The following is a 15,869-nucleotide window of genomic DNA, read 5'->3' on the forward strand; positions in this document are numbered from 1 at the left end:
TTTAACTTTAATATCAGGTTACTGTATTAGATAAAAAATAAGAATTCAAAAGATGATACTTTTGAGGGAAATATACTGATGTTTTTATAAACCATTACAAGGTCTTGTTATTTTTTAACATTTTTTAAGTGTAACCTTCCTTAACAAATTATTGCAGCTGCATGTTAGTTTTTAAGACTGACAACATACTGTTTTTAAAAAACAAGTATGTTTGTTTTTTACTGTATTACTCTTAATTTATTTTAACAAAAATATGATAGTCACAAAAGTGTAGATTATGTTTACCAACAAACAAGCAGGTTAAATAATTTGAACTCCAATTCTATTACTAAAAATACAAGGACAAAACTTATAAAATATTCATAAGTTATTGCAAACAATAATAATGTTCACTTGTTTCCAGTAACACCACAAAATGTGAGACAAGTAAACAAAGGGCAAATGAGAGGATGTATTTATAACACATTAGGACAACACAGTAACTAACAACTCATGCAAGGTAATATTTACATATTAGTAGAACGACTTCAGCACAAGTTCAAATCTTCCATTACTATATACTCAACTACACGAAAACTATTATATAAATTCTACAATCAGTAAATGTAAAAAACTAAATGTTATGATTATGATAGAGGTAGTTGCCTGACTGATTTAAAATAGGAATTTTTCAAACTAATATGTAAATTCACTACTTTTTCATATTACATAGAATTAATGTCTATAATAATTTTAAGACAGGTTATGGATGATACAAAATTAAATAAAAACTAGTTATAAAATGTTTTCACTAAGTCATACAAGAAAAACAGTAACACAACTGCATAGCTCAATATGATACTTAGCATGCAAAAGAAATTTATTACTTACAACAAAATCACTTAAGATGTGTAATAAGTTAATACTGAAAAATGATATGGTGAAAATGTAAATTATACAATATATTAAATTAACAAGATCAGAAAAATGAATTATAAAGTTAACTTTTCAACTAACCTGCAGCCTTTTACTTCCTAGCATTCTTCCTCTCATTTCAGCAACTGCATTCTGTGCTAAATCTATTGAGTCATAAAACACTAGGGCTTGGCCCTTTTCTCTATCTATCACAGTATTTCTTACTGGTCCGTAACGTCCAAAATGGCGTTTGAGAAACTTTTCTGACACAGAATCCACAACACCATCTATCCATACACAGCATGTAGGCATACTTTTACCAAATCCCAATTTTATCCTATTGGCCCCAAAAAGAGTTTCACCATCCAATTTCCTCATGGCTTTCACTACACTAGCAATGTTTGTGAACTGAATGAAAGCATACAAGGATGTACTGGTAGCTCCTTGTTTCTTGATGTCTATCTCCTAAGAGAAACAAAATATACAGTCAAAACGTAACTTTTTTTCTAACTTAGCTACCTATGTGTGTATTTTGTTTACATAAACTGGGCTTTAATTGCATTATTTTCCAAGTGGGTGATTAAGATCGAGTTTCTTCACAGCTCTGCTGAGCACAACCTTATTAATCTTGGATCTTCCAGCTTAAAAACATCACACTCAAGCCAAGTTATTGATATACATTAATATTTAAATTTCATTTTGCTGTTTGGACAGAAAAAAAAAAAAATCTGTTAAATTAACTAGAAGTAGTCTCCTACATAACATGAGCTTCTTCTAGTAGGAAAATGAAAATATAAAACAAAAACCTAAAACTAATGCCCTACACATTTAGTCAACACTGTTATTACATAAATAATTTGAAAAATGTTGGAACACCCTAATCCATAGTTTTCATAAATGAAACAGATCTTACTATATGACAACTTAAAAATGAGAAACTTTATTATGTACTGGCTCACTGATTTTCATCTTATTACAATACAACAAAACAGTATGTTTGCAGTAATCTAGTTGTTTGCATTTTGGTAGTGGAACTTTACAGTCAATATGTTGTTCTATTCCTAAGTTGGACAACTCTTTTTTTTCTCTCTCTCTCTCTCTCTCTTTGAATGAACAAATTCAATATTTTAAAGATTTTAATTAAAAACTATTATACCAAAAAAACTTACAATAATTTCTCCAAACTGTTCAAAATGTTTCCTGAGGTCCAAATGAGTAATATCTTTTTCTAGGTTGCCAATGAATAAAGTCCTTGTTGCCTTAGGATGAAATTCATCAAGATCGGCCTCGAAAGGCCTAAACTCATTATCTTCACCATCTAGCCCCTCGTGTGCTTTGACTTCAATCTTGCAGCCAAAAAACAACTTATCTTTAGAAACTTCTAAAGCTTTTTCTACATCATCTGCCCTGAAATGATTGAACATAAATGGTATACTTACAGTCATAAAAATATTATATTGGTGCTTGAATAAACTGGTCACATTTAAACTATAAAAGATTGTTATTTTAAAAGTTCAAATTTACTATACACTCATTTCTAAAGTATTTATAGTTAAGTCAACAGTCACCATAATTATTTGCAATATACCATATTGTGGCTATGTCAACTACCTTTACAGTTTCATAACAAAGGTTTTTGTGTTTATGTATATTAATTAATATATTACCACTCCTTTTGCAATTTGTTACTCATTCTTAAATAACATTTTTAAAAATCTAGTGAAAGGAAGAAAACACAATCACCTACTTTTTAAAACAAACTACAGCATATCTGTCAGTTCCCTGACCAATCACTTTAACCATGGTGACTTTTCCATGTTTCTTGTATTCATGGAATAATCCATCTTTCAGGCTGGTGTCTAAAAATTCCAAGTTACCACTGAAGATTACTAAATGCAACAGTAAACATATTTTTTACTACCTAAGAATGTTAATTAACTTTTCAATATCAATGTTAAGCTAACTTAATCCACCTATTTCCCAAAAATTAAAATCAATACTGGTTTCTAAGCAGTTTTTTAAAAAGACAAAAAAAAAAAAAAATGAGTTGAATTTTTCTCTTTTAATCTTTAATGACTCCCAGTATATAAATGTTCATAAAACTAGTTTACTTTATCATAAAGAGATACGTTAACCTAAAATCTAAACTTTTTGGTATTAAGTTTTATTACACATGATATTCCAACAAAATGAGGTATTTTTAAGCATGTCCTGCAACAACAGTTTTTTCTGCTTACACAACGTTTATATAACTGTTGATAAATTTTAATTAGAAAGCAACAGAAATTTAACTGCACATGAAGTGAGAGCATTCTTCACCCAAAACTTCAGGAATCAATAAATTCCTTGGACTAAACTTTGTGAAAAATCAATTTATTTGAAAGCTACCTGTTGACCGTGCTGGAAGATTTTGAACACAAATGCCCAGTGGTCTCCTTTCCTCTTTGTCACTGTGGTTGTTTATGGGGCTGGATGAACAATTCTGTGATTGATTTGAGCACTGGTTTCCCACAGATAAGCTGTTAGCATTTAAAGTTGTAACAGAAGGTGGTAAAAACAATGATGACGCTGTGGTGACTACACTGGATGGCCAATCTGTACGTCCTGTTTTCCCACTTCCTTGGCTCCCATAGGAGGTCCTGTGGATATTAAATATACTTTCAATAAAAGCCACCAAAGAGTTAAAAGTACCAAATAAGAAAGTAAATATTTATCTCAAATATCATTTAAATAGCATTATCAATTTAGAGTAAAACAAAATCAAACTGGTAATGAGACTAGCTAATAAAATGTACTCTTCTCATATTCTTACTTGTAATGATCGGAGTACATTTAATTAGCTAGTCTCATTACCAGTTTGATTATGTTTCACTCTAAACTGATACATTGTTCTCATCAGAATTTAATATTAATGTACACAAGCTTCATCAAAAGCTGTTTTTTAAAAAACAACAACAAACTTACGCTGGTGACTGAGACTTGGACGGTGATGGCGACCTACTACTGCTGTCAGTGGAACTGCTTCGATGTTTTGATGATGAACTAGATGATCGACTATCGCTACTGCTATGAGAACTTGACCGTGATCGAGAGTGAGACCTAGAATTTGACCGGGAACCAGAGCGAGAATGGGAGGACCGCCTTGATGTTCCCTTTCGCCGTTGCCGGCTGCCACTCCGAGAATGGGGTGGGGAGTCAACAGTTGAGCTGATGGACGAAGACGTTATTGTCGACCTCCAAGATAACCTCCCTGGTCCAGTTGATGCTGCTTCTCGCTCATCACCATACTGATCAAGAGGTGGTGGGTAACGTTGATCAAAATGTTGACGCTGTGTATGACCACGAGGAAAGTGTCCTTGGTTCCTAAAACACAAAGAAAATTTTTACTAGGAAGAAGATTATACCACATTAAAATTACTGTAATTTTTTATATCTCATTTCTTGTTAACATTATTAAAAAAATTCAAGTACTTTTTGCCATGAACCTTTGATAACATCTTGATTTAATCTTGAACTAGTTTTGAGTGATCATACAATTGCTTTAGAGATTTTGCCACAAGATTGTATTCCAGTTTAAATCAAGTATTTCTGTAATGCTTTTAAGAGGTTTGTTTATTTTTAAACCTAATGATAATATTCTAAGTGAAGACCATCTGAACAAAATTATTTTCACTCATTAAAATAAGTTAAAATAGCTTTAACTAAATTTTTTGAATAAATTTTTATCATAAACAGAAATAAAAATTACAAAATATAAACTAGGTGATTACTTTCACACACTTATCATCCCCTCCAGGTATAAACTAGGTTATTACTTTCACACACTTATCATACTCTTCAGGAATAAACCAAGATATTACTTTCACACACTTATCATCCTCTCCAGGAATAAACCAAGATATTACTTTCACATACTCATCATCCTCTCCAAGAATAAACCAAGATATTACTTTCACACACTTATCATCCTCTCCAGGAATAAACCAAGATATTACTTTCACACACTTATCATCCTCTCCAGGAATAAACCAAGATATTACTTTCACACACTTATCATCCTCTCCAGGAATAAACCAAGATATTACTTTCACACACTTATCATCCTCTCCAGGAATAAACCAAGATATTACTTTCACACACTTATCATCCTCTCCAGGAATAAACCAAGATATTACTTTCACACACTTATCATCCTCTCCAGGAATAAACCAAGATATTACTTTCACACACTCATCATCCTCTCCAGGAATAAACCAAGATATTACTTTCACACACTTATCATCCTCTCCAGGAATAAACCAAGATATTACTTTCACACACTTATCATCCTCAGGAATAAACCAAGATATTACTTTCACACACTTATCATCCTCTCCAGGAATAAACCAAGATATTACTTTCACACACTTATCATCCTCTCCAGGAATAAACCAAGATATTACTTTCACACACTTATCATCCTCTCCAGGAATAAACCAAGATATTACTTTCACACACTTATCATCCTCTCCAGGAATAAACCAAGATATTACTTTCACACACTTATCATCCTCTCCAGGAATAAACCAAGATATTACTTTCACACACTTATCATCCTCTCAGGAATAAACCAAGATATTACTTTCACACACTTATCATCCTCTTCAGGAATAAACCAAGATATTACTTTCACACACTTATCATCCTCTCAGGAATAAACCAAGATATTACTTTCACACACTTATCATCCTCTCAGGAATAAACCAAGATATTACTTTCACACACTTATCATCCTCTCCAGGAATAAACCAAGATATTACTTTCACACACTCATCATCCTCTCCAGGAATAAACCAAGATATTACTTTCACACACTTATCATCCTCTCCAGGAATAAACCAAGATATTACTTTCACACACTTATCATCCTCTCCAGGAATAAACCAAGATATTACTTTCACACACTTATCATCCTCTCCAGGAATAAACCAAGATATTACTTTCACACTTATCATCCTCTCCAGGAATAAACCAAGATATTACTTTCACACACTTATCATCCTCTCCAGGAATAAACCAAGATATTACTTTCACACACTTATCATCCTCTCAGGAATAAACCAAGATATTACTTTCACACACTTATCATCCTCTTCAGGAATAAACCAAGATATTACTTTCACACACTTATCATCCTCTTCAGGAATAAACCAAGATATTACTTTCACACACTTATCATCCTCTCCAGGAATAAACCAAGATATTACTTTCACACACTTATCATCCTCTCCAGGAATAAACCAAGATATTACTTTCACCCATTAGATTACCATGACATCTTTCTTTTGACTGATTATCTAATTTATTGTTTTTAATATTTATGGGTACAACATGAATATTTTTCCACACATTGAAACATACACCTTAAAATTATCCATCCACTAATTTTTTATAGAATAAGTTTAAATTATTACTCTTTATAATAAAGAAGCAACTTTGAAAATGTTTTCATAGAATCTAACAACATCCCCAAAATTAGCTATGTATTTTTCATTTTGAGTGTGAAAACACTCTGCTGACTTATACCACTAGAAACAGCATTTGGATACATGTGGTTTGGAAAAGCATAGATAGTCGTTTATGTAGCTTGATGCCTAATAACAATAACATCTTACTTAATACATTATACTACATATATTTTCTTCCAGCCTCACAATGCTATTTTTGATCAGGTTACCCATTAATTTTTGTGCTGAACTTATGTTTACTAAAGGCACGGTGTTCGTGGAAAAGAAGAACGGAAATTCAACCAATCAGTGCATACTGAAACTGTACTACCTACATAATTTAATTAATTTAATGAACAAGTTTCAAAAGAATTAAATTAAATTACCTGTCTGTTCCATCTTGATATATACTTCCTGATGCTGTACGTGTAAACCTATCTCGTGAACGGCCTCTGGCCTGATAATTTTCATCGTCATGGTAACTAATCCCAACCGGCCGCCTCATGTAAGGCTCTCTCTCACCGAGACGATCGTAGTAATGAGGCGGTCGCTCATATGGTCTTTCTTCTGGTACACTATAAAAATTATTAAGAACTGATCAAAATTGACCTAACTATATGGTTTAGAATGACAATAAGAAATAGTTATAGTTTTATTTCAAATGTTTGATTATTACACTCTACATGACAATCTACTCATCTTCTCTGTATATCATGCCCCCACATTAACTTCATCAACTGTAAGTTGAAAATTCAACTATTTGATTGAAGTACAATATATTAATATTGTATAGTTTGCGTGTTACTTCTGAACTTATTTTCTATCTCTTCTAGCTTCATTATCTCTCCCCTCTGATATTTCTAATTTCATAAATTAGTGTTATTGACTCAAGAATGGAAAACAATTTTAACACGTTTTACATTACATAATACAATATTTCGTTTCCACAATCTTCACATCAAGTAGGCCCCATGACGCGAAGAATTCAAAATTTCGTAAAATAGTTCGGTAGTTCCAACCTGAAAGGTACATGAACTAAACGATCGGATCAAAGACATTAGGGCCCGGCCCGGCCCGGCAAAGCGTGTTAAGGCGTTCGACTCATAATCCGAGGGTCGCGGGTTCGAATCCCGGTCGCACCAAACATAATCGCCCTCCCAGCCGTGGGGGCGTTATAATGTTATAGTCAATCCCACTATTCGTTGGTAAAATAGTAGCTCAAGAGTTGGCGGTGATGACTAGCTGCCTTCCCTCTAGTCTTACACTGCTAAATTAAAGACTGCTAGCGCAGATAGCCCTCGAGTAGCTTTGCGCGAAATTAAAAAAAAAACAAAAACAAAAAACAATCAAAGACATTAAGGTCCAGATATAACGAGCCCTAATTTATAGAAATGCTAAGCAGATGAAATGGCACCAATTACAGCATATATCGCTTATGCGTCAGACATGGTCTATAGGTTAGCGTCTTCTGAACTGTGAATCCAAATATTCACGAGTCGCTGCTGGCTGCAGCAAAATTATGCTTTGCATTTTCAGACTATGGTCGCTGTGTACGAGTGACAGCAAAACTCCACTATCACGTCATAGAAAAATTATCCAAGATTTAGCTGTAGATGCTGTTGACTAGTGCTTTCCTTCCGTAATACCTAACAGTTCAAAATTAGGAACAGTTTTGCGCAGGTAGTCCTTTTAATGTAGTTTTGAACTAAAATTCCGAAACAAACTGCCTCAATCGTCAACTAAATATTCTGGTATAAGGCACCGACAGCTTAAAGCGTTAAGCGTGTTCCGAAGCATATCACAGGCTCAAACTCTGGACACTTTGATAAAAATATCCTACTTTTTCATTCGAATATATAAGCGCGCACACACACACACTTACGGCATCATCTAGAAATGTATATGATTTAAAATTTGAACAACAAAAAAATGCTTACAGTTTCAACGAATACTTTGTTTACGTAACGAATGAACAATATCCAGAAGACAGGATGTCATCCTCCTAACGCTTGGTATGAAAATTAAATAATTAAGCTGTGGATTATAAAAGGTTAATCTCTATCCACGTTTGATCTATAATTATTATTCCTACAAGACAGAAATAATGGATTTGAAGTGGCAAGATTAGTTATACCATCTTTGGTTAGTCTAAACTGAAATTGCACAAAATCTGAAAAGAAAAAAAGTATAATTATGCAACAAATAACTCAATTATGATACAAATTCTTAGTATGGGAACATGCAGCAGGTAAAACAATACACGAATAATTATTTCACAAGTCATAGATGTAGAGAACTATCTCGTCAACCTGCTTACAAAGGTTATTGTACCAAATATTTGCCTGAATGATGTTTCATTAATTAATTAAAAACCTGTTTGCTAATTTAGGATTTATACCATCAATACTAATAGATATCTATAACACTGCTTACATCAATTATTATTTTGATCAGGCTCTACACAAAAATAAAGGAAGAGATTTAAACTAATATAACGATTCACAAACCTTCTTATACCAGAATAATGATTTATAGTCTACTGTAAATCAGTTTAGTCAAAGTTATAAAAAATTCGTACAACAATTTCGTAACCCTAGTACAGAAATTATACGTGTACATGTAAGCAGCAAGTCAAACACTGCTTGCTATCTTATAATTTAAAACAATTAAGTTTTGGGCAACAACAAAAATGTTTGTGGTAGTACTAAAAAAAAATAGTTCCAATGTTTATTCGTTTTTGTAAATAAGCATGAGTTCCTACAGAAATAATTTTATATTAAAAAGCAGACTGTTTACTGAGTAACTGCCACGTTATGAAAGATAAACAAAGTGCAAAGGCCTAAAAATGCATTCTTATGCAAGTAATGTGGAGTTTGAACTTTAAACAGCTAATAAAAAAAGCAACGCCTGAGAAAAACAAAAAGATTAAAACGGATATTGCCACACATTGGGCAGTTCTTTATTCTATCTTTTGCACACAGAATTATAGCAGTGTCGTGAACACGTTTGAGCTTCTTTAAGAACGTAGAAGTATACACACTTTCTTCTCACATTTAATACGACCTTCTCAAGCATACCGTTTGCAGATGACGAAAGATCAATAGATGGTCTTTTGAGCGGATAGTTTGTTCACGAGCCAGTTGAAATAGCGTCGGTTCGAATTGATTGTCGCTACACTATAAGCTCTCCTGTTACTTTTGGGTTATTTTGTTTCTAACTCTCTTGCAGTAAAAGCACAAACAATGTGTTTCTTATAACAAACGATTACACTATGTAACACAAATTTTGTTCCTGGATAGTACGTGTTATTTCTTAATTGCTTATGTTGTAAAAGTACAGAAAATGGCCATTATTCCCTTCAAAATTTGTTTTTGTGACCTGGATAATGAAATTTAGAAATTAATCTATTTTATATGTTTAAAAAATGGGCAAATTTGCACATTTTCATTTACATAAGGTCTGAAAAAACAACATATGAATCAATATTTACATGTATTTGTACTAAAGTTATACAAAAATAAACAAAAACTTTAGAAGCGAGTAGTTTTTCGAGATTTGCGACTGTAATGTAAATAACTTTCACGTATCAGCCTCCAAATATAGTCCCCCATCATGTTTTCATTATACGCTCCCAGGTCACAAAAGCAAAGTTTGAAGAGAAAAATAGGTCTTTTCTATTTACTTTAGGCATAAGCGATTGGGAAATAACACTTTCTGCCCAGGAACAAGAAAAAGTAAAAATTTTGTTACATAGTGTTATCAGTATTAAGACTACTATTGGTTGCTAAATCGTTTATAATCAAGATTTTTCTCAGAAAACAAGAATGATTTGATATTTACGTCAGCCATTCATATTTTTCATTTTATAACCACAAAGCTGCGCTATAGACTATATGCGACCTGTCGACAGCGGAGAAGCAACCAAGGATTATAGTTTTTAACTCCGTTAACTGACCTCTGACCCATGGGGAGACTCCAGTCACTTACATTTTCCATCAAAATTATGACATACGCAATGCAACAATATTTCATAAGAACACTACACATGAAATATAAAGTGTAACATTTACGTTGACTTTAACTAAACGTATAAACCTTATTCTCATTTAATACGTCAAACACTTAACTTTATTTTACCCCTTAGCCTCATTATTTTGGAGAAAAAAAAAAGGAAAGTTTTTTTCCATATAATTTTTTCAACATTTAAACACTTTACAGATACATACACTATTTTGTATTAAAATACCATACAAAGTTTATACAAGTTTTAACTTTCTTGGAAGCCAAAATCAGCATTGAACGTTACTGTAATATATACGTTATTAGATTACAATAATTTTAGTTGATCCAGTTCCTATTATCAAATACTGACTGTACTTCATTAACAATAATGTTTTAAGGTGAAATTATTTTGTAAACCTAAATATCAGTCGCAAAGCCTAACGCCATTCAAAATTCTTATATACTACTATATGAAGACAAATGGCTGAAGAATGTTTATTTTTTAGCTGCAGGTTTCGAGGGTAGAACAGTTCGTATGACACTTACTTGTGTAATCAAAGTTGCATATTTAACCAAGCATTTTGAATAAAGTTGGTACCCTAAACGGAAGCTCAAATGCTGATACCCATATAAGATTAGTTTGTATAATTCGGATATTCACAGAAAGCTACACAACTTTGTGCTAGTCGTTCCTAATTCTGAACAGGAAGGAAGGTAGCTGACTAGTCAATGGCACCCATCACAAACAGGTTGGCTACTTTTATCGAATAGTGGAATTTGATCACAACCCTTAATAGGTACCCACATCTTGCACTGCCGAGCCAGATATTGTGCAACGGAACGTAACTTGAACGTAACTTTGGCCTCAGAACCGTAAGCCACACGCAATGTTTGCTTGTTTTGAATTTCGCGCAAAGCTACACGTGGGCTATCTGCGCCGGCCGTCCATAATTTAGCAGGGAAATGATAGAGGGATGCTACTCGTCACCATTCACTGCCAACTCTTTAGCTACTATTTTACCAACGAATAGTGGATTGACTGTGACTTCATAATGCCCCCATGGGTGAAATAGCGAACAAGTTTGGTGGAACAGGGATTCGAACATATAACCCACAGATTGCCCTAACCACGCTCCACGTAAAATTCATTAAAAAATTACAATTATTACATTTTGTTGATCCAGTAGTAGGAAAAGCGATTTCTTTTCTAAGCGTTCCTGATTAAATTATCATCCGTAAAAAGAAATACGTGCACTAATGTATAAATTATAAAAAAAAAACTTACAAATAAATAAATGTACAAATTAAACTGATTCTACTACGTTCAAACGGAACCTTCATGATTAGCTTACGAGTTGTAGCAACCAATAATTAGCTATTTAGCAAATGCTTTATAAGTCCTACACATCACAGCTGTTGTAAAAAAATCAAGTTTCAAGCACAACAATCTAACAATCGACACGTATGCTTGCATGTGCGCACGTGTTAAAGAGTCAGATTTCCTAAACGTGCATATGCGCAGAAAAAAAATGAATGCACTCTTTTTTTTTAGGCCACATTTGTGAATATTACGGAACAAAATGATCTGATTTTCGACTAAGGTATGTGGTAAACAGCGAAGAAAATCACTGAAGTTATAGTACATTATAACTGAGGTATACAAACTGCAATTTTCAAAGCTGCTTATTTTTGAAACATTTCAGGAGGTTCAAAGTAACGAAATGATTACTTGGAAAATAAGATTGCGACATATTTTTGATAGTTTATCCATATTTTCGACACAGAGCTCAAACCTTGAATTAACCGTTTTTATGTTAACCAAAGCGAACTGTTATTAAGAATATTACACATCTTGTGATGAATCTTTCTCTTAACTTGAAAACATAATGTTAATAGTGATTCTATCAAGTGACGTCTTTCTTCAAACCTGACAGCACAATGACAAGGTTATTAATAATTCCATCTACCATGTGACACCCTTGTTTAAGCCTCACTTAATACTGGCAAGGACCCCAGTGGCACAACGGTATTTATGTGAATTCACACCGCTAGAAACCGGGTTTCGATACCCGTGATAAGATGAGCACAAATAGCACACTGTGTAGCTTTGTGCTTAATTCCAAAACCAAACAAACATACTGGCGGAGATGTGTAGGTAATGTTATTTTCTGTCAAGTGATGCCCTCCTTCAGACCCGACAGCAGACTGGCGGAGTCCCGGATGAATTACTATTATGCATAAATGAATCTTTCAAGCAATGTTCAAATAAGAACATTTAGATCCGTCAACATACTTTGCGAAAGCCTGGGTAAACACTGCCGGTAAAACAATTACAAACCAAACAAAGCCAGAGAAGGAATACGAGTTCGTGCTACAAGAATTCTACTTGTTAGGTTAGAAGCGCATTCTATCTGAGCTTTATGTATATAGCACAAGATTAGACATTTTTATCCGACATGGTTTCTGTTTATATACATATATATACTTATATAAAAACTACACTAACGACATATAGTTTCCAAGAATTAAGTTAACATGATTTCTTTGTGTGTGTGCGTGTCCCCCCCCATATCTCTCTCTGCATATATATACACACACACACACACACGTTAACTAGCTAAACGGGTAGAACTACTACCTTGGGTGAGTAAAACAATTTCTGAAACACGAATGTAGTACCACAAACAAACTGTAATACTATTACAGCTGTGCTCTTTTCTTCGGCAGGTTCTTTAGGATTATTTGGTAGAATCAATGTGAAATCCAATCCACGTAACAACAGTGTTACAAATTTGTTTATTTTATAATGTTTGCTACAGGCTACGTCTACCTTTACACAAGTTGTAGGCCTATGTTCACAAGCAACATTTTCAACACAAACTGCGATACTAATAATATTACCAAAGTCTAACTTACAGATACAACACTTAACTTGTTCAGTTCCACAACTAATCGATCAAGGAACTGAATATACTTGGTAACTCACTACTAACACTGACCCGAATCACTCATTGAATACTTCACCAACTTCTAATTACGTTATCATATAACTGTTACCCGTATTTATAATTAACTTTCGTTTCTCCACGTTCCACGATATTTCTAAATAATTGCATCATCACGAACTTTCTCGGTATTATAGCGCTACTTTTATGAACTTTCTAGATGTAGCGTCATCATTATCATTAGCAGCTTCCTATAGCAGAATAGCGGGATTACCTGTCACATTAGGATGCCACAGCTGAAAGGACAAGCATGATATGGGAGAGTATTCGAACCCTCGATCCTCAAATTGCGAATCGAATGACCTAAAACCATGTTATGGTAGGCCAATTGTGAAACTAAGCGAATGGTATACATTAAGTTATTGTAATCGTCTAAAGAGTTACAGATGTTACAGATACTAATAAGTTGAAATAGTTGAAAGAAGTTTTATTGAACGCCCGTAAGGCGCCTTCTCTTCAGTCTTTAGGTTGAGGGAGATCCGATGGAATCCATTTATGATGTAATAAATGAAATTAGTCCTTAGCTGTATGAGAAATTCAAGATGGTGACCATCACATGCAACAATGTGCCTTTCAGGAGAGTGGTTTCCAGGGATATGTTTTGTAAGTTTTCCTCAAGCTGTATATTTCATGTGGCTGGAAATTCAATAAATTTTCAAATGATTTCAAAAATGTACATAGGTATCAATAGATTAACGCTAAACAAATATAAAGATGTTAACACAATGCCTACCACAAAGATGATGTATCTTATTTTTAGATTTACTGTTAAAAGTACCTATAAGGTGTAACTGCTCTATTTGTTTTGTCTGGATTTATTAAATACAATAAGCTTACCTTGTTTATGTCATTATTAATTTAGTATGTGCTACAGAGGCAAAACGTTTCAACCATTTCAACAAGCCTGATACTATGTCATAACAGTTTGCATTGAAAAGTTAGGGATTCCCCATTAGGCTTAACACAGACCTGCAAATTGATATTGAGAAAGCTGATACCTCATGCACTCCGTGCAGCACAAGAAATGACACAACGTAACGTCATATTATCCGATGAAACTGATGTTCTGGTTGTGGGCATTAGTATTTCAACTTATCTCAGTGTCACGGACCAAAAGAAATCTTGATGAGAGATGATGTAGGAGACACTACAAGGTACTCATTTCTTCACACCTTGTTTCACAAATTAAGAATAGTATCGTGCAATGTTTTACCTGCCCTGTATGTCTTAACAGTGAGTAACACAACTAGTGAAGTAGGCAAAAAAGTTCATGCTTAGCAAACTTATTAGTCTATTTTGGAAAGAACATGAATCATGCAAAAGTTTCAACACCAAAGCTGAGGAGTACTTGGTACAAATATTTACAAGTGGTGTCTCCAAGAGAGGGGTACTTGATACAGGTATTTACAAGTGGTGTTTCCTAGAGAATACTTGGTTCATATATTTACTTTTCAAAGAACATAGCATTTGCTGAGCTATCACCAAGAAGCACTGTTATAAGGCGGTGCATTTTATGAGCATCCCATGCTGCATATTTGTGGTGACTTATTTCAACAACCTTGATCGAAACTCGAAAGAATATGACTTCGAGGAGAAAGGTGGGCTGCTTTTACTATATTTATGCAAGCGATTTGTAGCAAATGATCTAAAATCAGAGCTGCAAATTCGCAAAGTGGCCACGTGCCGCTGGTTATATCGTAATCAGGATATACCATGCCGCATTCACTGCAAGTTCAAAGGAATCTAATTAGATGGAAGATTTTTAAAAAGTCCTAATGTCGTTTTAATAGGGTCTGTGACAATGTAACCATCAACATATCTGATTCATTATTGTTAAATTTTCCTGCACGATCTGAAATGGACTGCTAGTCTGGAACTGATACAAAATTATGGGATATGACATTTTCTTTTTCTCAGCACATGTATGTTTATATAGTTCACTAACTGTGTACAATGTTTCTACAGAAAAAAAAAATAGGCTATCTCCAAGCCATATAACACTAATAGCGTAATGCATTTCAGTAAAGGCTAAATCTTTTCATATACTTTGTGGATGACTGCTAATAAATGATTTTGATGTGTGGTATGTTGTCAATCTGTCTTCAAATATTTGAAGCAATTAATAGAGTCGTACATCTCCTGGTATACATTAAGTATTTTCTCATTATTATGGCTATTCTAAATATTTTTGAAGCTCAGGGCTCATTGTAGTACATACAATGTACTTCTTCACTCCCAAAACCTATATTTTAACATTCAAATCATTTTGTTATCCGCTCTAGGACATAAGATACGACCATTTACCCCTCACCGCCGCCATCTTAAATAACTGATATGGGTCAGGACTGATTTTTGTTGATACTGTTGCCAATAGTTTCCTTGGCCCCCAAAACCTACATCTAGACACCAAACGCATTGAGTTATACGCTCTAGAACACGAATTATGGTTTCATACCCTTCATGGAAGCCACCTTGAATTTCT

The 15,869-nt window shown here is 33.7% G+C and overlaps 1 protein-coding gene across 1 annotated transcript in view; it reads right to left on the reverse strand.

The window, feature by feature from the left end:
* Positions 1-15,869, reverse strand: part of LOC143228388 (uncharacterized) — a 129,105-nt gene that overhangs the window by 30,871 nt on the left and 82,365 nt on the right. Inside the window, 6 exon segments of the mRNA XM_076459652.1 lie at positions 997-1,359; positions 2,064-2,301; positions 2,642-2,753; positions 3,283-3,533; positions 3,859-4,257; positions 6,767-6,955. Coding sequence (XP_076315767.1) covers positions 997-1,359; positions 2,064-2,301; positions 2,642-2,753; positions 3,283-3,533; positions 3,859-4,257; positions 6,767-6,955 — 1,552 coding nt within the window.

This window comes from Tachypleus tridentatus, chromosome 10, assembly GCF_004210375.1.
Source record: "Tachypleus tridentatus isolate NWPU-2018 chromosome 10, ASM421037v1, whole genome shotgun sequence".
Taxonomy (NCBI): domain Eukaryota; kingdom Metazoa; phylum Arthropoda; class Merostomata; order Xiphosura; family Limulidae; genus Tachypleus; species Tachypleus tridentatus.